Source organism: Ailuropoda melanoleuca, chromosome 1 (assembly GCF_002007445.2).
Source record: "Ailuropoda melanoleuca isolate Jingjing chromosome 1, ASM200744v2, whole genome shotgun sequence".
Lineage (NCBI taxonomy): Eukaryota > Metazoa > Chordata > Mammalia > Carnivora > Ursidae > Ailuropoda > Ailuropoda melanoleuca.
Window position 1 is genome coordinate 72,488,957 of NC_048218.1, and position 26,982 is coordinate 72,515,938.

A 26,982-nucleotide genomic window follows, 5' to 3' on the forward strand; every position below is an offset into this window, starting at 1 on the left:
GGGAAGTGGGTAGAGGAAGGGGAAGCATTCACCTGAAAAGTTACTGCAGCAACTAGAAAGAGAACCCCAAACTGTGACCACTGAATAGGATCCGTAAATCTCCTCTTCTTTTCTCCCTTCTGCTTCTGAATAAGACCATACCCAGCTCAGAGACCCTAGGCTCCTCTAAGGCTTCCGTAATCCATCCTGGAAAATCGTTTGGGACTGATGCACAATCCCAATCCAATCCATTTTCTAGTTTGCAAAGGAAAATCCGGTCCGGCGTTTATTTTTAGCAGCGCTTCCCTGTGACCGAATGCTACAGCTCTTCAGCTGGGATAACTGAGGACCCTATTGGGGAGAGAGGCGAAGGGGGCGGGGGAGCGGGAGGCGGTGAAAAGGGGAGGGGGAGGCCCTGCGCATGCGTGCCAGCGCCCATGCAAATCTGCTGTACATCCAGAGAGCAAAGTGGGATGATCTGTCACTACACCTGCAGCACCACGCTCGGAGGACAGCTCTTGCTCGCAGCTTCCAGACCCAGGTAAAAAAAAAAATAGGAGCGGGCACCATGCATGCATTTCAATATCAGATGCGCGTCTCAGCCTATCCCCTATAGAGGCAATCTGCTGCTGCTGCTAAGTGTCCTTTGGTGGCTGATTGCAGCTTCAAGGTTTAAGAAATCCCATCTTTCAGGAAGCCTGAGGGGAAGGAAGGAAGTACGGGCGAAAAATCATCAGATTGGCTTCCCAGATTTGGGAATCTGAAGCGGGCCCACATCTTCCGGCCAACTTCCATTGAACTTCCAGCACTCGAAAGGGACCGAAATGGAGAGCAAAGGTATGTGATTGTCCCCATCGGGGGACTTCCCGCTGCATGTGCGTGTGGCCCGGGCAGTCCTCAGCGAGGGGACTGCAGTGCTTGGGGAGCGAGCATCATACTAGGTCGATAGGAGGAGATGCTATGTCCGTTGCAGCACCAGGGGAGTGTGGCAGGAAGGCGACTTCTTTTTAACTCCCACAGCTTGGAAGACAGTGTTTAATACTCCATCAGTTGCGTAGTGAAGTGTGATGAGTTTTTTTTTTTTTTTCTTTTGGGTGGGTGTGGGGGGGAGAGTCTTTAGATGGTGGGGGAGGAGAGAGATGTTGGTAAAGCAGTTTCTTTTCTGTAGAATGGATGGGCTCAAATAAATATATTTCATCTGCTTTAGGATTGCTGACAGGCATGTTTGTAACTGATATCCAATAATGCATTGCTATAAAAAATGTTTGGATTTCTCCACCCCCACCCCATAAAGATGGTATTTCTGGGCGTGTATGACCACATCCTACTGCATTTTGAATATATATCAGCAGAGAAATTGGGTCTATTTGAAACAGTGTGCGTTAGAACTGACCTCTAAGGAGAACAGTGTATCGGAGTACTGCTTGGCTCCCAAGCATGATGCATTTACTAGTTCTGGACATGTATATATTAATATTCTCCTCATAAGCAAATCTGCATACTCTACACATACGAACTGGTAAATGAACTGTAAAAATCAACTTGTGATGGCATATTTAACACACATAAACAAAATGACTATTACAGTTGTAAGGTTGGATATCCTTTGGGTTTAACTCCATCTATGCAGGTTTCTTCTTCCTCCTCCTCCTCCTCTTCCTCCCCCTTAAAACACCCACGAGGTTGCAAAAACCTTGAGTGATGTGGTCAGATATCCAGTAGGAACATTGGATGTATTTAATTCTGGTGAAATCCGAAGAAATGATGTCAACTTTTATGAAACTATATTCATTACCCAGAACTCGAGAAGCTATATTTGAAACAAGGTTTTATTTTTAAACCAGGAATGTCAGTCATCGTGGTAATGTGCTCAGGATCAGGGAGTGGTGGTGGGTTACCTATTTCTGAGCTGATTAATAAAAATAGAGTGTTGAATGATAGCAGGTATGTGTTCAATAAAGTATTTTAAGTATTTAATTAGAAGACTTAAGTATTTGAACCTAGGTGAGCATTTACAGTATGAAAAGAACTGAATTAACATGGATTTAGACTGGTTGGCAATTTTTAAAGTAGACAAATTATTCTGATGATTTGCTGATGGGCATTTCTATGGTCGACAATAGTGCACATAATGAGAGAATCCATGCCTCCCTATACATGAGGCATATATTTATTAACCCTATCATGTAATCCATTTTTAATTGAGAAGCCAGTTTTAACTCATAGAGGTCTATAGTATTCTAGTTGATTAAGTATTTCTGGCACATAAATTAACAGAGAGAGTATCATTTTACTCTAAAGCAGTTTTTTTGTACTTAGATGACACCTGCTATTTGGTTATTAAACTTGGTTATTTGGCAAGGGTTCTCAGTAACACTTTTACCTCCAATTTATACACTAATCCTTGGTCCATCATATAAAAAGGATGTATCTCTTAGCGATAATTTTTTATTTCCCTTCTTTGCCCATAAAATATGCTACATGTCACTCAGAGTTCCAGGTGGTTTATATCTCAGATTGATAACAGTACTGTTCTAGCTATTAAGTACTGCCAGTCTTGGGAATTTGGAATAGAGAAAAGAATCTCAGAAATATATCTGAGAAGAATCAGGCTAGAAGTTCTATGCCAATCCGGAGTGCAGTGATACAGGCGTGATTCACAGTACCGACCCAAACGCAATGAAGAATTTTTCCCCAAGCCAATATTGTGGTCATTTTGCAGAGGTAGCATAATTAGCTCAGGTAAAAGACACGCTGAAAGTCCTTATGCATTTAGTTCTTAGAATTCCTTTATAAAACTGAATTAGCCAGGTAGTGATCATGTTAAGAATGGCTAATTACTTACACACTGGCCTCACTTTCTAAGTTGATGCAAATGGCACAGCTAAAAATGGTTGCTAACTTGAAATTTTTATTAGAGAACAAAGAAAAAGAGTATATTAAGAGGAGTGTATCCATATCTTATTCTAATCAGTGTGTCTTTCATACTTTATGCTGTCTTGTGCAAACTTCTTTCCCCAGCAGATTTCAATTTAATTCTAGGAAGACATTCTCCAATGTAAGTACATATAATTTTTCCCCCCACTGGAAACTCTTTTAACATAGATTCAAAGAGTGTTATTGCATGATTCAGTTGAAGGTTCAAGAGTTCTCCATTTCAGAAAGGAATCTAATGGCCCAATTAATCTTGAATCTCGTTGCCAGCCTTTGACAACCTTCACATTACCTCCAGCATTTGAAAACCTTGCTTAGAACACTTGTCCAGAGTCTCCAGCAGAACATCAGTTATTTGCAAATAAGATAATATTTTTTTGCTCCCTTACTTACTGCTTTCCATCACTTCCTATTATCCAGGGTAAGGAGGAGAGGAAAATAAATCAATTGACCTAGCAATCAATCATGATCTAATTTCAGAGATTTTTGTGCACCATGATAATTAATATTGCCTCAAAGATTTGGGTTGGTGTGCAGTCTGACCAGCTTTGACAGAATTTGTGCCTTGCACTGGTTCATGGACTTTGGTGTACATTCGAATCCCCTGGCATGCTTCTTAAACATCCTCATGCCCAGCCAAACCCATCCCAGTGACATCAGAATGCTGAGGAGTGAGAGAGTCACACGTATTATTTTTTTTTTAAAGATGCCAGGTGCACAAATGTTTGGGAACCACTCATTTAGCCTCTTGATAACCAAAATGTGATTTGAAAACTCATCTTTTTAGAACCTCTGGGTCTTTACTCCAGGCTTATTGAACGAGAATCTGATTTTTAATAACATCCCCAGGTAATGTACATGAACGTTGAGTTGGAGAAGCATTGATTTAGGGTTAGGAAGGAGGTTCTTTGTCCCTCTCTCTCTTTTCTCCTTTTTTCCCTTTTCTGCCTGCACCACATCTGTTCTTTGTCTAGTTACGTTCTCCACCTCAGACTGGCATATTAGAAACACCTGTGGAGCATTTAAAGCATAAAGATGCTTTGGGCACCCCTCGAGGCACTCTGATTTAATTGCTTCTGGAGTGGGACCTGGGTGTAGGTATTTTTAAAAAGCTCCCAGGTGATGCTAATGGGTAGCCAGACTCAACCACTGGTCTAGGCCCTTGCTACTCCAGGTGTGGTCCATAGACAAGTAGCATTAACATCATCTGGGATGCAGAACCTCAGGCCCTACCCTAGACTTATTGACATAAATATGCCTTTTAGGAAAATCTGCTGGTCATTTGCATGCGCGTTAAAGTTTAAGAAGCACTGGTCTAGATCTCAGGGGACTGACTGTATCTAAGACTGCCACTTCAGTATAGAGGAGTGATATCCTCGAATCAGTACAGAAGCTCCTGGATATGATCATGTTATAAGTCTTTGGTTGCTTTTGGAACGAATGGAGATGAGATGCAAAAGAAATCGCTTGCTTCATAGATCAGAAAATGGACTCACTTTTAGATACCCTCTCTGCTCTTCCTCACGCAGTTTACTTTCAACCCCTGATTATCTTTAAACACTTACTCTGTAGGTTCAATCTGAGCTTCTGACAATGTCCCTGGTATTAACCCAGGGTAGTGTGATGTTAGACTGCTTAAATCAAGGTGCATCTCAGAGTGAATATAGCCCTAGCCTCTTCCCATGGTCATATGTCCCTGTTCAACTCTTTTGAGATTCATTTTATGTACCCCTTGCTCCATAAAATCTTCCCTGACCTCTCTCACATCTAATTAGTATTTTGTTGGCATACTTTATATGACTTAAGTACTTTTTTGTCCCTCATGTAATGCATTTCCTATAATCAGCATTGCAATTTGTGTTTTTTTATTTAATATTTATTGAGCATCTGGTATATTCTCAATGTGCTTACTCCTGAGATGCAGTTTCTGATCTTAAAGATCTCCCTCTCATGTCTCCACTAATAGATTAACCTTCTTGTGGGCATCATCTGAACCTAACATTCCTGTAGCTAGCCAGGTGCCTGCTTCAGATAAAATGTTTTTGTTTACAGTAGGTTACATATGTTGAATTGAATGGCCTTACTTAGTTTACCATGCCATTTTCATGCATCCAGGAGATGGTAAATTGGGAAAGGTGAAGGATGTTTGACTACCAGAAACATCGGTTTGACTCCAGACCAAGGAAGGAGGTGACCTGATCTGCTTTCTCTGTACAGAGCTGCACATGTATTCCCAGTGAAGATTCAACTCTGTTCTGGGTTTCACACCAATCATTAGAGTTGAACCAGGGGCCTGAACCAATATATAGAAGACATAGAACAGTCATTTCTCTGAACCAGGATGGTCCACTCTGCAGAAGAGAAAGGAAATGTATATGTAGTAACTAGTTTAGCAGAGCTGGGAAGTGATTTTAAGAAAAGCTATTTTGTGGTTAAAAAAGAATCCAAAACTCTGAGGCCATTGTGGTGGGATAAGTAAAGTAAAAGGCAGTAAAAAACGTAACAGAATAGGCATTGGGCATAGGAGATCCCTGTTCCTACCCTGGCTCTAGTATGTAACCTTGAACAAATAATTTTCCCTCTCTGAGTCTCTTGACTCTTAAATATTAAAGGGAGTTCATTTCATTTAATTCAAAATATTTACTTAGTTGCTGCGTTGTTCCAAGCATATTATTAAATGCAGGGGATGGGGATAGAAATAGTGCACTGGCTTGCCCTCTGGAAGTTTCCAGTCTATGGACACACATGGACAGGCTCAAGAGCTGTCGATTTCCAACATCGTGTGTATTTTCCTCATCCGTTTTTCAGAGTTCTAATCGTTGCCCAGGAGGCTAGAATATAAAGTCTTTCATGATTCATGGCCTCTATAGAAGCACTTAACATTCCACAGCAACAGTGCCTACCTTTTGTTCCCCTTTTGGTTTATTGAAACAAAATTGCTGTGTGGGGAAAACATTCTGAACTCAAGCTATTTATCTATTCTAAAAGTGGCTCTCACCGACCAGCTACCTTGCTAGTAACTTATTGTGTGACTTATGTGCTTATCATGAGGCGTGTTAACATTAGGAAGGAGTCCAGACGTGCCCAGGAGTGTCATCCCCTTATCTCTGTCTTGTTATGCCTTTAAGCTTCTGAAGTACTGACCCTACTGGGTATGGTGTTCTGTACCCACTAAGTGGCCAATCGTGATATATTGGATTTTCTGACTTGTCACATACTAGCAGCGATAAATAACATTCATGAGACACTTTGTATTCTTTCATAGGGCTTTTAACATATCTCATCTCCCTTCAAATCTGGTGGTTGGGCATTTTAACTGCGTTTTAGAGATAACAAAACAGAGGCTCAGAAAGACTAAGTGACTTAGGCAACTCCTCTTATCTTCGTTTCTCTGTAAAACAAGAATTATTGCACCTACCCCAAACCCGCACCATACTATCATGATTCTGAAATGAAACTCATACCAATAAAGCATGTAGAGTTCCTTGGAATCATTGTCTTTTGGTATTACTAGCTCTGTTTGTCTTTTCATGAGGATACGAGATCCTGGAGGGGAGAGACTGGTCCTTCGCCCCCTTTGTAGCTTTAGCTGCAAGTGTACCACATAGACGCTCATCAAATCTTCCCTGTTGACTTCGGCCAAAGCTTTCATTTACTGAAAGGGATTTCTTTTGTGCGTATTCTGTATTTCTGTAGTAACTTCTCAAACACCTGAATTTGTCTCTGTTTTGCTGGGACTCAGTTATGAGGCAGTTATATAACATCTTGTGGGTTTGGGGGTGGAGATGCATTAGGTCAAGTATCACACCTTGAATGGGTTTCAAACACTGACTGCATGAAATCTGATGACTAATAGCGTTCTCCGTCAGAGGTACACATCAGAATCATTGGGTAGACATGGACATGGGACTGGGATATTTAAGAAGCACCTCAGATGATTAAGGTATTCACTCTCAATTATGAATCAATAGATAAGCCACAGGTGATTAATGTGAAACCATAACATGTACCTCAGTCTTTTATCAGGAACACTATAGGGCTCCTACTACCTGGACCTTGACTGTTATTATCTTAGTGTTAAGAGAGTGACATGTAGACAAGAGACCTAATTCCTATACTACAGGCTTGGGATAGCAAATAGGTCAATAGATGGTGAGTGTCTGAGCCTAAAGAGACAGATCATTTTCCTTTTCCCCAATATCATCATCTTCATCTCTGCATTGGTATCCTTGCATTCAGAACATGGTGGATTCCCCCCCACCCCCGGATCTACGTCTATAGTTCTAATTTTAGTTTGCTCTTCTCTCCAGTTACTTTTTGAAACAATCTCTGTCTCCTTGTCTTTGGGAATGTGGGACTCCCACCCTCCGGTAGTATTTTGTTGCTGTGATGAAACTGATGGCACTTTGGAAGAAGTCCCAAAGGACACCTGTTGCTCCTCCACAGACCCTTGTTTTTTCTTTTTTTCCTTTTTTTTAAAGGTATATACTGGCTTTTTAGCTAATACAAACCCCACCAGTAGTGATTCAGAGAGCACAGATAATTGAAAGTGGTCTTTAAACTCTGCAAAAGAAGGAAAGGAAGCTGTTTTTGTTTCTGTTTCTGGACTGCCAGTAGCCTGAGAAGCAACCCAAAGGGACTCGACTGTAAAAAACACCACCACCACCACCCAGAAGCTTTCGGAGGCCATTCAGAAGACAACTAAACACATCAAAGATTCCCTTAACCAGGAGGCAGGAGGAAGCAGCAATGCCAATCTGCCAATAATGTGTCCATCTCTCCCTACCCCATTCATTCCTACAGTTATCACCCATGTGAGACAATCTGGTTTTTCTTCAATCCTCAAATACTGATAATATTCAAGTAGGTCGAGCAAACCTTGACACAAGGTGAATTGGGACATTCCTTTTCAATTTTTTGGAAACCAAAAACCTAGATATGTTTTTGACTTCCAAAAAAAATGACATAATTATTCTAATTGTTAAAATCTGCTAAGTTTAAAATTAGATTATTTATGCAGTTTTCTGCTAAGGCACTTCTTTCATTTCAAAATATTTTTAACATTTCTAGTACTATTTAAAATTGAATTTGATTTATTTCTTTTTCTCTTCTGGGATTTAAAGGAGAAATATTTGCTATGTGTCAAGAGATAGTTTGCCATGTAAATCACACTTGATTTGCAAGTCTACAAATGATTTAAAATGAGATGTCATCGGTACTTTTGGTACTTTTTACCTGTGGACTTTGCGTCAGCCTCAGTGTAAAAGGCAAAGTGAAAATACAAATAGAGCAAAACCCTCAGTAATACTGAGGCAAGGGAGATAATCAAACAGGAGGGGAGACAGGTGAGGAGATGGACTAAATGGGTGCTGGGGATTAAGGTATGCACTTGTGATGAGCACTGGGTATTGTATGTAAGTGCTGAATCACGAAATTCTACTCCGGAAACCAACATTGTACTGTATGTTAACTAACTGGAATTTAAATACAAACTTGAAACAAAAAATAAAGTACTTTGATTACAACAACAACAACAACAACAACAACAACAACACTAATATTGGATTCTAGTCCCTGTATTCAGTGGAGGAAACTGGGGAACAATCTCTCCCTTCTCCTCTCTGCAGCTCAGAGTCCTAAGCCTTTTTTTTCTTAAACTCTATTTGCCTTTTGATTTCTACTTTCTTATTACAAAGAAACTGCTTTTTCAGCTAGTTCCTATTCTTCCTGTACTTCATTCTTTTTAGGCTTGACATCTATGGAAAATAAAACATGGTGGTCATAACAACCACATTAATTTTTAAGGACCCATTGTAGGTTTGAGCTAGCTTTTTAATACTGTGAGTTGTGTGACTACGTTGCTGGGTCTATAACTGAGCCGAGCAATTAACTTGGTTCCAAGTGAGAAAGCTCTAAGATGAGGAAGAGCATTACCACTTGGCTGGCATTTGTAGATTGCATGATTGTGACCACATATCAGTTCAGGTATGTCTGACTTGAAGGAGGGCTGAGGGCAAAGACCCTGGCTGGGGAGTCTGAAAATTTGGACTTGAGTCCTTATTCTCACCCCAACTCATAATGTGAGGTTGAGCTGGTTACTTCCTTTCTCTGTTCTTGTTTCTACATCTGTGAAACAAGGGTGGATTAGAGGCAAGATTCATTAATCTCCGGGATTGTCAGAACCAACATTTGTGAGGTATTTATGTAGGGACTATGGTGGGTAAATTCTGTTTAAGGATTTATGGTTGGTGCCTTGGTCTCTCCTATTTCTTTGGCCGAGTGGCATTTTTTTTTTAAAGATTTTATTTATTTATTTGACAGAGATAGAGACAGCCAGCGAGAGAAGGAACACAAAGCAGGGGGAGTGGGAGAGGAAGAAGCAGGCTTATAGCGGAGGAGCCTGATGTGGGGCTCGATCCCATAACGCCGGGATCACGCCCTGAGCTGAAGGCAGATGCTTAACCGCTGTGCCACCCAGGCGCCCCCGAGTGACATTTTTGCTCAGCAGATCGTATGTTATGGCTTTATAACTTCTTTCTTTTACCCTCACATGTGTCTTCTTTACAATTAAGGTTAGTTTATTTATACATCAGTCATATGTGAAGTTGATTTGGTAGATATGGTTTTCTCCTTTCTCCCAACCTAACCAGCACCTCACCTCTAAGAAAAGGAAAGACAAACAGAATGAAAGAAATCCAAGTGCTGAGTGTTTTAGTGACATAATAGAAGGAGATTTGATTTTCTTTTAGCTCTCAATCAGCAGTAATATATTATTCAAAAACAATTGCACTTAGTCCTTCAATCTTCAAATAATTTCAAAACCGATAACTATCTCTTCTGATATTTGATTGGCTACTGATCATTTTAGATAGAAGATACATTTTTGCTTTCAGATGAAAGCTATCCAAAGTCTAAGAGTTTCATGGTTCGTAAGCTGAATTTCTTGATTTCACAAAGAATGAAATATAGTGATGGGGTGGAATATTTAACAGGCATTAATGTGTTGATGAACATGTGCTATAATAGGAAATACTTGTGATATCATGATACTTACAAAAAACAGCGATGTGGTTATAAGTACTGAGTACATTAATGTAAAATTTGTATGTCCGTGGATAAACAGTTGATAGTAATATGCAGAAAATGGCAATATTTGGGTAGTGATAATTGGATTTTGAATGGATTTAGTCCCCATTTTCAAATTTTTCACCAATATTTAAGTTTGTTTGTTTTTTTGTTTTTAAATAAAGCATAGGTACACTGGGTATTGGGCTCAGTGATAAACTTTTAAACAGATCTATTCAAACTTAATTCAAGCAAATCCCTCTATACTTCATGGTTTTATGCTTTATTCATGTGAGACATTGAAAGGACGTTTGAAGAGGGGTGCCTGGGTGGCTCAGTCAGTTAAGGGTCCAGCTCTTGGTTTCAGCTAGGGTCATGATCTCAGGGTCCAGAGATCAAGCACCGGGTTGGTCTCTACGCTGTGGAGCCTGCTTGGGATTCTCTCTCTGCCCCTCCCTCACCCGTGCACACACATGTGCTCTTTGCCTCTCTCTCTCTAAACAACAACAACAAAAAAGAAGATAGGACACTTGAAGAGATTACTGTCTTTTGAAATAATGCTTATGTAGTTTTTGCTCTGTACCAAGCACTGTCTTTTACATATATTGACTCATTTAATGCTAATAACAATCCAGTGAGTCATACACTATTGTTATTCCTATTTTAGGGAGTAGAAAAACCAGGCATAGAGACTTTGAGTAACTTGCCCGGATCACATAGCTAGGAAGTGGCAGACTGGCTTCTTAGTCCGTAAGTTTAACCCCTACTGAACGTCTAAGACTCATTTTGCTCGTCTATTAAGTCAGTTAACCTTCCTTTGTTCCTGAAAAACTAGCCCAGATCTGCGCACACATGTGAACTGTGTACATTTCGTTAACCTTTAGCATGCCTGATCTCTGTAGGCTCAGGTATGTCTCACCTGATGCGATTCAGGGGGCCTTACGGCAGAGACTCTGGGCCAATGAGAGCCGATGTAGGGAATCACTAGGAGTTCTTGCCCGCTATCAGGTAGGTATGAGAAAGAGCTCTCTGCTCTTGTGTGCCTTCTGTTGACTTCCAAACCCAAGGTTTTAAGGAAGCATGGGGTTACAATCCCCCCCTTTTTTCCCCTCATCTCACCTCAAAAAATTGTCCTGCCTCTCTGGGAAGCTCAGTGGTATGGTAGAAAGATTATAAGACATACAATTAGCAACTTGTTAATCCCTCCGACTTGGGCAAGATCTATCTCTGTGTCTTTGCCTCCTCATTTGTACCATGTCTCTTTTAAATTAATGGGACAAGGAAAGAAAATATATATAAAGAACCAAGCATAAAATCAGTACTCAGTAATAATAGCTCTTGCTGTTGTGGTTATTATTTGACCCTTAGGCTTACTACTTCCTCTGTTCCTGAATGAGGCTGCATTCTTATCTCAAACTCTCCATTATCATGTTAGCCTGGTTCCAGGGAACTAGATGCAGCTTCTGGTGTCCTTCACACCATAGGAGCATTCCTGACACATGACAGGACTCCTACCTGATGCTGGAAGCTGCTACCTGTCTTGCTTGTAGTGCCATATTCCTTCCTTGTCCCGTCATTCCCCTCCTCCTCCTTTGACATGAGCTTGGGATGGGTCGGAATTGGTTCCACTCCTCCCCATTGTTCTTTACACTGCTGACCTTGCTACCTTCAGGAGTTTTCTCCTTTATCACAGGGAACTAGATGCAGCTTCTGGTGTCCTTCACACCATAGGAGCATTCCTGACACATGACAGGACTCCTACCTGATGCTGGAAGCTGCTACCAGTCTTGCTTGTAGTGCCATATTCCTTCCTTGCCCCGTCATTCCCCTCCTCCTCCTTTGACATGAGCTTGGGATGGGTCGGAATTGGTTCCACTCCTCCCCATTGTTCTTTCGACTGCTGACCTTGCTACCTTCAGGAGTTTTCTCCTTTATCTTACCTAATTCCTGCTCACTCATTTTTCTCTGCTTGGAGCACCAGAATGCCACGCAACTGTGGTGTATGGTTCAAAATGATAGTTTTTAAGACATATTGTTTATATCACACTATAAATATTAAAGAGTAGTGATACTGATTGGTTAATCCACTGCTTTTTTTAAAATCAGAATTTTACTAATTTGTTTCCATTATCTGGCCTAAAGTGAAGTCCAGTTTCCTCAGGTTGTGTAGACAACCTAGTCTAAGGTCCTCTTGTACGTTGTTATCAAATATAGAAATCAATGTGTATTTTGCTGATTCTTGAGGAATGTTAGAATAAGGAATCATGGGTAGCATTCTTATGAGGAAAACCTATACCTTAAAAGAGTAAGCAAGATTATTCCTAGAAAATCACCTCAGTANGAGAGAGGGAACACAAGCAGGGGGAGTGGGAGAGGAAGAAGCAGGCTCACAGCTGAAGAGCCTGATGTGGGGCTCGATCCCACAACGCCGGGATCACGCCCTGAGCCGAAGGCAGACGCTTAACCGCCGTGCCACCCAGGCGCCCCCATGGGTAGCATTCTTATGAGGAAAACCTATACCTTAAAAGAGTAAGCAAGGTTATTCCTAGAAAATCACCTCAGTACAAACACACTGATTAGTTAGTTAATACAAAGTTGTTACTAATAATGTAAACAAATACACATGTATACAAATAATAGGTGTTTGGATGTATCCATTTATCTGTGCCATGCAAATGGCTTGCCATTGGGATTAAAAATGAAAAAAGACAGTTTCTGACCTCATGTAGACCTCAAAGACAAGCTTTTGAAGGTAGACACAACAGAAGTCTGGGAAGAGCTGACAGCTGGGAATGCATGTGAAAATTTAGATTCAATTTTAAATTTTCTTGTAATATCATATCTTCTGTGTGGATTGCTCTGGCTAGGTGTTAACAGGCCAGGAACCAATGACTATGACAAGGTTTCTACCCTTTGCTATCACACCAGATATAGAAATATAATCTGTGGGAATACAGAGAAGGGAGTTGGCATTTGAGCTGGGTCTTGCAGAAGGGATGGAACGGAAACACTGGTAAAGTATTCCAGGCTAATGGATCAGTAGAAGCAAAGGCATAGATTCATTGGTAAATGTGCTGCAACTAGGAAAACATTAAGTGGTTGGTTGATTCATTCATCTAGCAAATATTTGTCATGCTGGATACTGTTCCAGGTGCTGAATATAGTAGTGACAAGACAAAGTCCCTGCCCTCATGAAGCAGGTAGGTTTGGATACAGATGAATCATGAAAGATTGGAGGTAAATTGTGGAGGCCTATTACAAATTACATAACGTAGGTGATGATAACTTACATTTCAAAAACATTAATTAATATAATTGTCTTTAAAGTTAGAGTCCCAGGGCTTTTAGAGTATAATTCTACTTGCAAAGTTTCAATTATTCCCTAGCTTTTCAAGAAAACATCCACTTTACAAAGCAAGGCACACCTGTAAGCCTACTGCCATAGCCAGAGAAAACACTATGATCCAGTATTTCACTCTATGACTTGCCAGTCTCTGATGCTGAGACACTTCCCTTGCTTAATGGAACAGTGAATGTCATTTCTGTTCACCTTTGGTTCTCAATCCCCTGAAGTTTTTGCATTGAAAATTACAGATGGGCCTTTAGGAGAAAGGTTCAGAGAAGCTTTTTGAAATATGTCAGGTTCAAAAATTGCTCCCTGAAGGTCTGTAAATTATTATCAAGGCTCAGAATTATGATGACAGGGCAGGAACTACACAAGTACTAATATACGTGTATTTTGCAGTTATGTTATATGAAGCTGTTCAAACTCTTCTACCCTTAAATGTATGAAAACTCGTGTGAGAAATATGTTTGACTTCAACCTTACCATCACTCTTTCAATGGTAAATTTTGATTTTCTGGCTATCTTTCTTCAGAGAAGATAGGGAAATTAAAAAGAGCAGTTTTTTTTAAAATTTATTTTAATGATTTTTTTAATTATATTATGTTAATCACCATACAGTACATCCCCAGATTCCGATGTAAAGTTTGATGCTTCATTAGTTGCGTATAACACCCAGTGCACCATGCAATACGTGCCCTCCTTACTACCCATCACCAGTCTATCCCATTCCCCCACCCCCTCCCCTCTGAAGTCTTCAGTTTGTTTCTCATAGTCCATAGTCTCTCATGTTTCATTCCCCCTTCTGATTACCCCCCTTTTCTTTATCCCTTTCTTCCCCTACCGATCCTCCTAGTTCTTATGTTCCATAGATGAGAGAAATCATATGATAATTGTCTTTCTCTGCTTGACTTATTTCACTTAGCATTATCTCCTCCAGTGCCGTCCATGTTGCAGCAAATGTTGAGAATTCGTTCTTTCTGATAGCTGAGTAATATTCCATTGTATATATGGACCACAGCTTCTTAATCCAGTCATCTGTTGAAGGGCATCTCGGCTCCTTCCATGATTTGGCTATTGTGGACAATGCAGCTATGAACATTGGGGTGCATATGGCCCTTCTCTTTACTACGTCTGTATCTTTGGGGTAAACACCCAGTAGTGCAATGGCTGGGTCATAGGGTAGTTCAATTTTTAACTTTTTAAGGGACCTCCACACTGTTTTCCAGAGTGGCTGTACCAACTTGCATTCCCACCAACAATGTAGGAGGGATCCCCTTTCTCCACATCCTCTCCAACAATTGTTGTTTCTTGCCTTGTCTATCTTTGCCATTCTAACTGGCGTAAGGTGGTATCTCAGTGTGGTTTTGATTTGAATTTCCCTGATGGCTAATGATTTTGAACATTTTTTCATGCATCTGTTAGCCATTTGTATATCTTCATTGGAAAAGTGTCTGTTCATATCTTCTGCCCATTTTTTTTTTTTAAAGATTTTATTTATTTGACAGAGATNCCAACAATTGTTGTTTCTTGCCTTGTCTATCTTTGCCATTCTAACTGGCGTAAGGTGGTATCTCAGTGTGGTTTTGATTTGAATTTCCCTGATGGCTAATGATTTTGAACATTTTTTCATGTGTCTGTTAGCCATTTGTATGTCTTCATTGGAAAAGTGTCTGTTCATATCTTCTGCCCATTTTATGATTTGTTTATTTGTTTCTCGTGTATTGAGTTTGAGAAGTTCTTTGTAGATCTTGGATACCAGTCCTTTATCTGTGGTGTCCTTTGCAAATATATTCTCCCATTCCGTGGGCTGTCTCTTAGTTTTTTTGACTGTTTCCTTGGCTGTGCAGAAGCTCTTTATCCTGATAAAGTCCCATAAGTTCATTTTATCTTTTATTTCTCTTGCCTTTGGAGATGTGTCGTGAAAAAGGTTGCTCTGGCCGATGTCATAGAAGTTGTTGCCTATGTTCTCTTCTAGAATTTTGATGGAGTCCTGTCTCACATTGAGGTCTTTCATCCATTTGGAGTTTATTTTTGTGTATGGTGTGAGAGAGTGGTCAAGTTTCATTCTTTTGCATGTAGCTGTCCAATTTTCCCAGCACCATTTATTGAAGAGACTGTCTTTTTTCCACCGGATGTTTTTTCCTGCTTTATCAAAGATTAGTTGCCCAAAGAGCCGAGGGTCCATTTCTGGGTTCTCTATTCTGTTCCATTGGTCGATGTGTCTGTTTTTGTGCCAGTACCATGCTGTCTTTGTGATCACAGCTTTGTAGTACAGCTCGAAATCCGGCATTGTGATGCCCCCAGCTTTGTTTTTCCTTTTCAACAGTTCCTTGGAGATTCGGGGCCTTTTCTGGTTCCATACAAATTTAAGGACTATTTGTTCCAGTTCTTTGAAAAATGTCCTCGGTATTTTGATCGGGATAGCATTGAAAGTGTAGATTGCTCTGGGTAGCATGGACATTTTAACTATGTTAATTCTTCCAATCCATGAGCATGGAATATTTTTCCTTCTTAAAAAGAGCAGTTTTTGAATCCAATTCTGGTTTTGATTTTTGTCCGCACAATTCCTAGCTGAAGATATCAGACAAGGTTCCTAATCTCCTGTCGATTTTATCATCTACATAATGGAGATAGTAATAGTATCTATTAAAGGAGTTGTTTTGAGGATTAAATAAGATAATAAATTAAAGTGTTTACTATACTGCCTGGCATATAGTAAGCACTCAATGAAATGTAGCTATCATTATATATCTCAAGACTGCCTCGTTATAATCTAAAATCATAGTCATGGCTTTTGCTGAGTCTGATGGATTCTGGTTTGCTTAATTATTTAAATGAATTCCAAGCATAATATTCCAGTCTGAACCTCTAGTTTTAGCTCAATATAGAGCTGTAAAATATAGCAGCCCCTCAAAGATACTACTTTTGGATCAAAGTCTTAAAATTGTTTCAGGAAGACACTTCCTGTCAAACCGGACAGTGATAGTCAATGGTTGAAACCTAGAATGCCGCCTTGTATAGAGAAGGTCTCATCCTGGCTGGTGAAAGATTTATGAACAAGATTTTGAAATTGAAGGTCAGCAGATGATTTTCATCTAATAGCCATAAGGAGCAGTTAGACAGAAGGCAAGGACAACCTTGTCTTCTCTCTCCACAACCTCTTTTGATCTTGACTGGCCATTGAATCATGTCTCAGGAAGGATGTGAGGGTGTCGGGAGCACAGTGCAGCTTCCTATGCTACTCACTCCTTCAAAAACGTTGCTAGAGCGAGAGAGTTATAAAGGCAATACCTCATGAATAAAATTTGAGGTGATTTCTTCCTTTTCTTTTCTTTCTTTTTTTTTTTTATTTTGGTCACAGTTATAGAAAGCCTATTATTCAAGATATTTCCTTGTCTCCTCCCTCATTTTTTTATCTCCAGAAACAATCTCGTTCAACTCTTTTTGGTATTTATCCTCATACTTTAAATACTATTCTATTCTTGCTGCCTCTGAATTTCTCAGCTCTGCTGTTGATGTCCCACCTTGGAAATGAACTTCCCATCTCTTTTCATGAGCCCATTCTCACCACCACAGACATCCTTTATCCCCTCTTCTTCCCAGGGCTGTTACATCAGTATTTTGGCTAGATCAGTAATTAGTAGTTACATTAGCATGATTTTGTAAATACTTTTTATGACTAAACCAAGTTAAGCTATGACCACACTTCCTTTCCTCTTAAGATTTTGTGCTTTTTCTGTGATCGTTAACTGTCTTGTTTTTTTGTTTGTTTGTTTGCTCGGCTCTCTACATACTTTTTAAACTGTAAGTCTCTGCCAGTGTTCCAAATCTCATTTTAAGACATTCAGTCATACTGATATTCTATCAAGGTCATCTTCTTGAAGTAACCTCTCTCTGAACTCTCTGACTTGGTTCTAGATGTGCTCTTTTGTTTTGATTCCTCCTGCATGGGTTTGATTCTGGAATCTTCCTTCCCATCACCTTGGAAAATTTCAGCAGCCCTCTGCCTAGATCTCTGGTTCTCCCATATCCTCTGTATTCTTCACTCCCTTATTTTGGCGGACTGAGTTTTCCAGTAGCTTCCTGAAAACAGGATGCATTGTAGTTAAACTTCCTGGACCTTTGCAATATCTGAAAATACGTTCATTCTTTCCTCATATTTGAATAATAATTTGATTAGGTATAGAATTGTAGGTTGAGGGGCGCCTGGGTGGCACAGCGGTTAAGCGTCTGCCTTCGGCTCAGGGCGTGATCCCGGCATTATGGGATCGAGCCCCACATCAGGCTCCTCTGCTATGAGCTTGCTTCTTCCTCTCCGACTCCCCCTGCTTGTGTTCCCTCTCTCGCTGGCTGTCTCTATCTCTGTCGAATAAATAAATAAAATCTTTAAAAAAAAAAAAGAATTGTAGGTTGAAAATAATTTTCCTTGGGAATTTAAATGGCACCACTATAATGTCTTTTCCCTCATTCAGTTTTGTTGTCCTGGTCTAATGCCATTCTGATTCTTTATTTTTTGAACACGACTGATTTTTTTCTCTTTGAAAACTTCTAAGATCTATTCTTTTTCCCAGAGTTCTTAAAATTTATAAAGATTTGCTTTGTTGTGGTTTAATATTTAACCATTATGCTGGGCACTTAGTAGGCTGCTTTAATATGGAAACTCATATTCTTTGCATCCAGAAAATGTTCCTGAATTTTTTTTTTTTGCTGACTTCCTATTCTGTTCCTCCTCCTCTTCTTCCTTCACTTCCTACTTCTCCTTCTCCACCTTCTTCTTCTTTGTTATTGTTTGGTTCCAGCTTTTTGGAAATCTCTGTACTTGGATATTGATATCCTGAATTTATTTTTGTGTGTTTTATTTTTCATATCTTTTATCTTTTATTTTCCATCTCTTCTGCATTTTCCCCTGTTTTCTAGGTGATAGATTCAACTTTATCTTTAATCTTTCTGTTAAGTTTTGTTTTTAATTTCTGATATCAGACTTTTAGTTCCAAGATCCTTATTTATTGGTTTTATTTGAATGTTTGAGTGTATATTATGCTGTTTCGTTTCACTGAGGCAATATTTTCTAACACCTTGCTGAAGATAGTAATGATGTATTTTTTTTTAGAAGTTTTCATCTCCTGGGGTGCCTGAGTGGCTCAGTCGTTAAGCCTCTGCCTTCCGCTCAGGGCGTGATCCCAGGGTCCTAGGATTGCAAGCCCCACATCGGGCTCCTCCTCTGGGAGTCTGCTTCTTCCTCTCCCACTCCCCCTGCTGTGTTCTCTCTCTCGCTGGCTGTCTTTCTCTCTGTCAAATAAATAAATAAAATCTTTAAAAAAAAGAAGCTTTCATCTCCTTCTATAGCCTTTGTTTCCAGTTAGCTTTTTTTCCCCTTGCTTGCTTTAATTTTTCTTTTTCATGTTAGAGACTTTTTACAAATGTTTTTTTATATTTGGCTACCTCTTCATATTTCAGAGTCGGCTAAAAAAGGTGATTGGAAGCTCTGCATGTGGATGGGGCTTATTGAAATTTATTGAAATAATCTCAGTTGTAGGGCAATCACAGTGGGCTTTTTCTGTGGAACTCCTGATATCAGTATCTTTAGGTCTTGCCTCTTAATATTTACAAGTTCCTCAAGGAAGATGTCTTCTCCTCCTGGGACAATAAAGACATGGCTGCCAGGATTATGTGGGTCTCAGCAGTCAGTGTATACACATTCCCTTAATCTCCCAGTTTTCAGTGTGGCTCTCACTCTACCCGTTGCATGGGGAACGTCTGTCCTATTTTCTACAAAGAATAAATCTCCAGTGTTCTACTGGGATGGGGGAGGGCAGGTGTCTGGATACTTAATGTTTAGGAGAGGGTTTGAAGTTATAGTTCCTTCTTAAAAACAAACTTTCCACCGATCCTGCATTTTTTATTCCCTTCCCCTTCATCCCATTTCTCAACAAACCTGGTGCTACCACGGTCTAAACTTTCGAAGATTCTGCAGTCTAAATTAGGTTGCTTACTGTCTTTCCCCACTGCTGACTTAGAATTCAGCTTTCCCAGGTCTGCTAAATCCTTTATAACTTCATTAGCTGGTTTCCTATTTCTAATTTGTTCTCTTGTCTCACTTTTGCTCCATCTTTGTAGATTTATCTCTCTCCTCTCTCTCTCTCTCTGTCACACACACACACACACACACACACACACACACACATACATACTTTTGATGGTGTTTCAGGTAGAAATGAAAGTAAAAGCATATGTTCATTTTCCCCATCTTTAGCTAGAGTTCTCTTTACTTTTAAAAGATACTCTTGAAGAATGGTAATCTCAGCTCAGAGGTCCCAGAGATAGCATTTTGTGGAACTTTCAGCAGTGCCTGGCTGGCTTTTCCCTTTTATCCAACATACTTAAGATTGTCAGACATCAGGGCCTTGAAAGTAGTCTTGTGAGAAAGCAACACGTAAATATCTTTAAAGAGTTACAAGATTGGGGCACCTCGCAGGCTCAGTTGGTTAAGCGTCTTTTTTCGGCTCAGATCATGATCCCAGGACCCTGGGATCAGACCTCACATGGTCTGGCTCTCTGCTCAGTGGGGAGTCTGCTTCTCCCTTTTCCTCTGCCTGTGCATTCTCTCTCTCTCTCAGATAAATAAATAAATTACTTTTTTTTTCTTTTTTTAGTTACAAGATTAAGAGAGCTACCAAGATGATATCTGGATAATTTTTTAAGTTGCCTTGACATATGAATTCATTTATTCTTCCACTACCTGGGCATCTGTTAGATGCTTACCCTGTCATGCATTGCTGGGCATTGTCAAAACTTGAATAAGAGACAGTTTGTGACCCTGTGAACGTTCCATGTTAGGATGGAAGACAGTCACCACTGCTCAAGATGCAATATGGTAAATGGCCTAATGGACTTATTAACAAGTGCTGAAGGCTCTAAGGGGGATGAATAAGTCTGCCTTCAGATTCATGATTGGAAAAAGTCAGCCTTCACAGTTCAAGCAATGATTTTCCAAAAAAAGCCCCTCACCAATTCATAACTGGTAAGGTTACTAACTTTCCAGCATTGTAAAAGAGTCTTTAGGGTCAGAAGGGACTTTGGAATTCATGTTTAGCTTCTTTACTTCACCTGTAAAAACTAAGGCTCAGAGAAAAAGTGGCTCAATCCTGGTGAAGTTAGGACAGAAACTCTAGTTTCTGGATTCCCATAGTAATTTTCTATCCACTAACTCATATTGATTCCCTACTCTAAAGCCCAGTTATCGATAAATATGAGTAAAATTTTTAATTGGTGGCTCTGAGTCTCAGAGATTTGGAAGTAACAGTTTTGAAAACCCCTGAGGATTTTTTAAACACAGTATTGCAAATGAAGGAACTCTGCTTTGAACATAGGTGCAGGACTCCAAACTCTTTCTTAAGTTAAGACTGGGGCTCCTGGGTGGCAAATTCTGTTAAGATTCTGACTTTGGCTGGGGTGGGGGTGGGGTGGGGGGGGTGTGATCTCTGGGTCCAGAGATCGAGCTCCCAGTCGAGCCCCGCCTAGAGCCCCGCCCAAAGCCCCGCCCAGAGCCCCCTGTCGAGCCGCACAGATTCCTAACTCTAGCTCCGTGCTCTGTGCTCCACGCCCAGTGGTGAGTCCCCTAGTTCCTCTCATTCTCCTGATTTGTGCTCACATTCTCCTTCTCTGTCTCTAATAAATAAGTAAAAATCTTTTTTTAAAAAAAAGTAATGTTAGAAAGACAGAAGGCTTGGAGTTGTCACTAGTTCTTTTGAAAGCAGGGCCATGGTTCTTAAACTGGAAGAGCAGGGCTCTTTTTATTTGCACGGATTAATATTGATTGAATTTAAAGTCACCCGGCAAATTCAGGGGATGACTTCCCAAATGAAGCTCTGGTTATGCTATTTTGCGATATATTTTTGAGATTTTTCTGTGTTTATATTGTCTTGAAAGCACACAACAGATGTATAAACATATAATTTAAACATTTTGGAGAGGCGGAGAATGTTGTCTTCAGTGAACGCTTAAGAATGTAATGTATTCTGTTAAATTTATGGTTTTGTGATTTAATTAACTATTAGCAAATGGTATATGTGGGGAAGCTAAGACTGACAAAACATATTTGTCAATACTCATTCTTTATCAGTAATATAATACTAACAATAATTACATTACTCTTTAAAAACAAAACACAATAAGAAAGAGATCTTATAATATCTTCCCAAAGTACATTAACTTTTCATATCCACAAATCTTTAGATTGTAATGTTCTCAGTGAAGTTTTTCTTGGTCCTTCTCTGCTGGGAAGTTTTTCCTTCTTCTGGCCCTCTGAATGTTCCTGCAGAGTTGATTTCTTTCCACTCTGAATTCTTCGTGTACATGTCAGCGCCTATCTCCTAGGCTGTAAGCATCTTGAAGGAAAAGACGATGTCTTTCTTGTTAGTAATCCCAGTGACTTGGCACATATTAAGTACACAATAGAAAGTAATTGAATAAATAAAAATATAAAGCCCTTGATATGTAATATTTACTTATTTGATCTTCATAACTTTTCCCATTATATCCTGGGTGTAAATGGCTAAAGACTGAAGGCTGACACACACGTAGCACACAGTCTCTACTTCCCCTTCTTTCTTTTTTGAAGTCACTCAGATTTCACCCTGAGCTCAGATCCAGCCTTTAAGTACTGGATCATATTCCCTGTGACTTAACTTCCTGTTTCCCGTGGAAGAGAACTATCAATCTTCACCCTTTCAGAATCTGGTTAGGCATAAAAACTTCCTCCTCCATCTTGTTAGAAGCATTTTCTCTGATGTTTTTATTTATTTATTTTTAAATTTTTATTATTATTATTTTTAAAGATTTTATTTATTTATTTGACAGAGAGAGAGAGACAGCCAGCAAGAGAGGGAACACAAGCAGGGGGAGTGGGAGAGGAAGAAGCAGGCTCCCAGTGGAGGAGCCCAATGCGGGGCTCGATCCCAGGACCCTGGGATCACGCCCTGGGCCGAAGGCAGACGCTTAAGGACTGAGCCACCCAGGTGCCGCTCTCTGCTGTTTTTAAAAACAAGAAACAAAAGAGTGTCTTCTCTGTTCTCATCCTGTACAGTGAGGGGGGGCTATTATTTTTTATCTGCACATGTGCCTTGTCACCAGTCCTCCGGTCCTCCTTCCTCCTGTTAGAGCCCCGGTGTGCCACTGCCTGTCAGCTCCCACGGAGACTACTCTGAACATCTCCTCACATTCCCATTTTTGTCCTTACAGCCCTGACTTCAGTGACTCTGAGAGTATACATTGTACTTCTCAGGATCTTTAGCGAGTGCCACCAAAGAGACTTCTGTATTGGCTCAAAAGGGTGGCCACAACTGACATGACTAACATGTTCTTCAGGATGCCGCACGATTTCTACTTTTTGGAGGGTTGGAGGGGAGGTTTTTTCATTCCCCCAGATCAAAAGTGGGGCACGAAATAAGTAGGTGTAATAACGAAGGCCTTCCTTGTCCTTGTTGTCTAAGTCACTTTGTTGGACATGCTTTTTGGTGTCTGTCCTATCTTTTTTCTCAATTCATCTGTTACCTTTGCATGGGTTATTAATCTGGTTAGTGTTAGAGTTCTTTCAAAATCAGCCTTTTGATTTGTAAAGGTTTTGCAAAGTTACTGTGGTTGGCCCTTTAGAATCGTGGCTTAATAGGGTACAAGTGAGGATCATATTGGAATAATTCTTTCTCTTTGACTGATTGTATCTGTGGAACAGAGATTGCTATGGATTTATATATGGAGAATTAAATTTGTAGTACAAAAGTGTGCATTCAGATTTAGCTCTGTGACCTTGGATATATCCCTTTGCCTTTCTGGGCCTTAGTTTATTGTAAGTGGAAGTAAATGTCCTGTCTCTGGAGTTTGGGAAGGATTCAAGGAGAGAGAGCATATGGAAAGTGCTTTGTAAAGTCTATAGTACTGTACAAAAGCAAGTTGTTATTAATAGAGGTCTGACTACTCCCAATTGTTTCTGCTTGGTCAGTTAGTTCTGGATGAATAAATCGGAGAGGACAGGAAGGAGGGAAACAACACTGAGCTAGGAGTCGGGTGATCTGGAGTCCCTCCTGGTGTTCAGCACTCAGTCACTGACTTGATGTGACCTTGGCAAAGACACTTTACCTCATGCACTTCTGTTGCGTCATTGGTAAAGGAGGTGGGCTAAAGAAATGATGACCTGGAGACTCTTCCAGCTTAAAACCGTCTAGATGTTTTTGAGTCTAGATAAAAGATTGTTATCTTTTTAAGAGTGTCATTACGGGGGCGCCTGGGTGGCACAGCGGTTAAGCGTCTGCCTTCGGCTCAGGGCGTGATCCCGGCGTTACCGGATCGAGCCCCACATCAGGCTCCTCCGCTATGAGCCTGCTTCTTCCTCTCCCACTCCCCCTGCCTGTGTTCCCTCTCTCTCTGGCTGTCTCTATCTCTGTCAAATAAGTAAATAAAATCTTAAAAAAAGAAGTGTCATTATGTTTATGTTATTAAATCAGAAGTCTTACCAATTATGAATCCAAATAACGTATTTTGAATATATGATTTTAGGGAATTATTTTACAGAAAATGCCAAAGTGTAATCACTTGAGCCCTGAAAAGGTACTGATGGAATCTCCTATCCACTGAGTGTTTCTATTGTGTGTGGGAAAAAGGTGTATATTTAAAGAGGAGGCTGAGTATTAACAACAAATGAAATTCTGTATGAGAAATCAGTTATGTCTGCAACACCTAAAGCACATTTTGTTGTGGAATATGCACTAATATCTTTAAGGTTTTTTTCCCTTCATTCAACCAAAAGATAAGAGTATTTGTTAAAAATCTGTGCTATGCTAAGCATTATAGATGCACAAGTGAAGACGGTTAATTCCTGTTAGAAGGGATGGTTGATCTAGTGTAGAGAAGAGCATGTGTTAAAAATTATGAGAGACAAAACAAGGTTCCAAGAGTACAGGATAAAGAGAGATTAATTTTGCTGAGGGGATAGAGAGAAGGTAAAAAATATAGGGTCTTTAAAACACTTGATAGATTATACGTGTTCCCATGTACTATCTTGTTAAATATTATGTAGACTTTGACAGATATAAAACATGATAACATCTTTTGGAAATTAGTTTGAGATCCCCTGAAACTCTGAAGCTCAAGCAATGTAGAGAAATACCAATAATACATGGTTGTTAAAAAAAATTAAGGTGGAGAGTTATAATCAAGTCTTGTGAATTACTGAAAGCTTTGCCCAAAGTGATGTGGACAGTTTTCCATATTTGAGCATGAATATCATCCTATTAACCATCCCTTTTGAAAATGAGAAGGCTATAAGAAATTCCCCAATTTACATAGTGTAGGCATTTAATGGCATGTACATTTTTAAGGTGAATTTATCTAATATTTGCAGCGCATTGGTTTGTGATCACAAAGCTAGAAGTAACCTTAGTTCAATTGTCTAACTTTCCAGATAACGAATATAATATGCCGCTTACCTGAGTACAAAATGAGGATTATAATCATGGTCTCCTGGACCATTGTCTTTGTCGCCTGACTACAGCCCAGAGTCTGCTTAAAGATTGCAGCAAGTAGATCTGCATTTGATGTAAGAGATTCCTAAAATGGTCTCAGTCTCTGTTCTGCTGTTCACACAGTATTTTTCCATGAATACCTTTTAAAATAATTAATGTCGTGTTCAAAGTTACTAGTACTGAACGATGCTAATATTTCGAGGAAGCCCGGGACTCCTTTGTGTCACCATATGCTTTTAATTAGATAACCACTCAAATATGCAAAGTGACTTCTACTCATAAAATGAGGAAATATGGTGCTAAGAAGGCATTGCTTCATCTCATATTCAGTGACAAAGCTTTAAAAAACAAAATGTATCTTTCTATTATGATGCTTCTGGAATTTGCTTAGGTTTGTTTTATGGCAAAGAAAAATTTTAATTTATCTCAGCACACCTAATAGAGCAAATCTGAAATTTTAGTAACTGTGGCTATAATTTATTTTGTTTAAAGAAGTATAATTTCCTGGGTTGGTGAATATGATCTTTGGTTATATTCTGTATCATTTGGATATTGTTAAAGCATTGTGTCCATTTTCAGACTCTGCAGTGTGGAAGACTCTAGTAAAAATAGAGGAGAGTGTGCCTGTGAAATGAACACTTTAATGACAGGGTAAGGAATTGAAGTTGCTTAACCCGAAAAAGAGAGAGCTCAGGAAATGTGCTAATTACCACTCTTAGCTTCTAAGTGATTTTACGAGGACACTATTGTTACCCCTCCCATCCAGAAAGGAGGGATTTTGGTTCTGTGTTAGTGGTGATGGGACATAGCAAGGGTTCAGCCAGGGAAATTCTTGCTGCATCTTAATTATTTCTCACGCCAAGAATAGATGACCATTGGGTTTTAAGTTATCTTTTCTTGTGTCTGAGTAAAATGATCTCTCAAGTTATCTTTAAGCTCTGTTGTTACCTTTGGGGCAGAGAGATTCAAACCAATTTCTCCTGTAATAAAAATGATCAGGTACAATGAACTAACTGAATCAAAGAATGTGAGAATTTTCTAGCCAACCCCTCACGTTACAGCTGAGGAGCTGGAAGCGTGGAGAGAGTAAGTGGTGGAGAGAGAACTTACAGCAAGGTCTGACTCTCGTGTCTGGGCTTTTCCATATCTCTGCTCTCCTTCTGAATACTTGACTTCATTATCTAACATGTAATGCATTTGGTTGGCCATTACTTAACATTAAAGTAATAATTGGGATGGAAGGTCAAGCTCAGGATAAATTGGGAAATGCAATTCTTTCCAAGTATTTCAAGTGATGGCTTATTCTGTCGGATTGGTGGCTTTCTGCCAGGGTGGCTAAGAAGAATAGATTTGTTGATTGTAGATGATTAACAGTTAGAAATTAGGAAAGTTTTGAGATGTGTGCTAGGTCATTGCTCTCTTCTCTTACACGCTAGAAATAAATGTGTGGGAGTGGGTATCTTGTACCTTATCACAATTGAGCAGTTATTACTGGTAATTCTGCACTCCCAGCGATGGTATTAATGTCTCACCAGGTACAGTTTTCTGAGACACATGATCACCACTGTCTCAGTTCTTTGCTGTGACTTCAAATTGTGTGGGAAAGGAAAGGATGGAGAGGTTCAAACCAACTTCCTTGTTGCGGAAAACATCAGTGCATAACAAAATGATAAAGTTTCAAATGGTGTGGTTGTTATTTTGTCCAACCCCTCATCTGACAGATGTAAAACCTGAATCCAGGAAAAAAAAAAAGATATGGCTGTTATTTGGTAGTAGGTAAGGACTAGAAACCAGAAATGAGAAGGAAAAAAATACCCAACATTTGCAAGTTACACGTGTGTTATGGGACTTCACAGGGAAATGCTGATGGCAGTTTTTTTTTTTTTTTAACAACTAAGACACAGTTATCATGTATCTTTAGACAGGATGAAAGAAGACATCTCATCATGGGTAATTCCCTTTATAGCGTTAACATAAAAGACTTTTTCTGAATGGAACTAATATTTTAAAAGAATGAGAACAGTATGATAAGTACTGAGAGGCTGACAAGCTGTTGACAATAACTCAGGTCTTCTCAGTAGCGTGTGTGGTTTCTCTTTGTAAAACGGGAGTGTCCATCACCTTTTGAGAAAAGATGAAAAA

General features: G+C 39.7%; 1 protein-coding gene across 1 annotated transcript in view; it reads left to right on the forward strand.

Moving 5' to 3' along the window:
• Positions 1–403: 403 nt before the first annotated feature.
• Positions 404–26,982, forward strand: part of FGF12 (fibroblast growth factor 12) — a 563,174-nt gene continuing 536,595 nt past the window's right edge. Inside the window, exons 1-2 of the mRNA XM_034661117.1 lie at positions 404–520; positions 673–816. Coding sequence (XP_034517008.1) covers positions 804–816 — 13 coding nt within the window. The 5' untranslated portion in view covers positions 404–520; positions 673–803. The remainder of the gene's footprint in view (positions 521–672; positions 817–26,982) is intronic.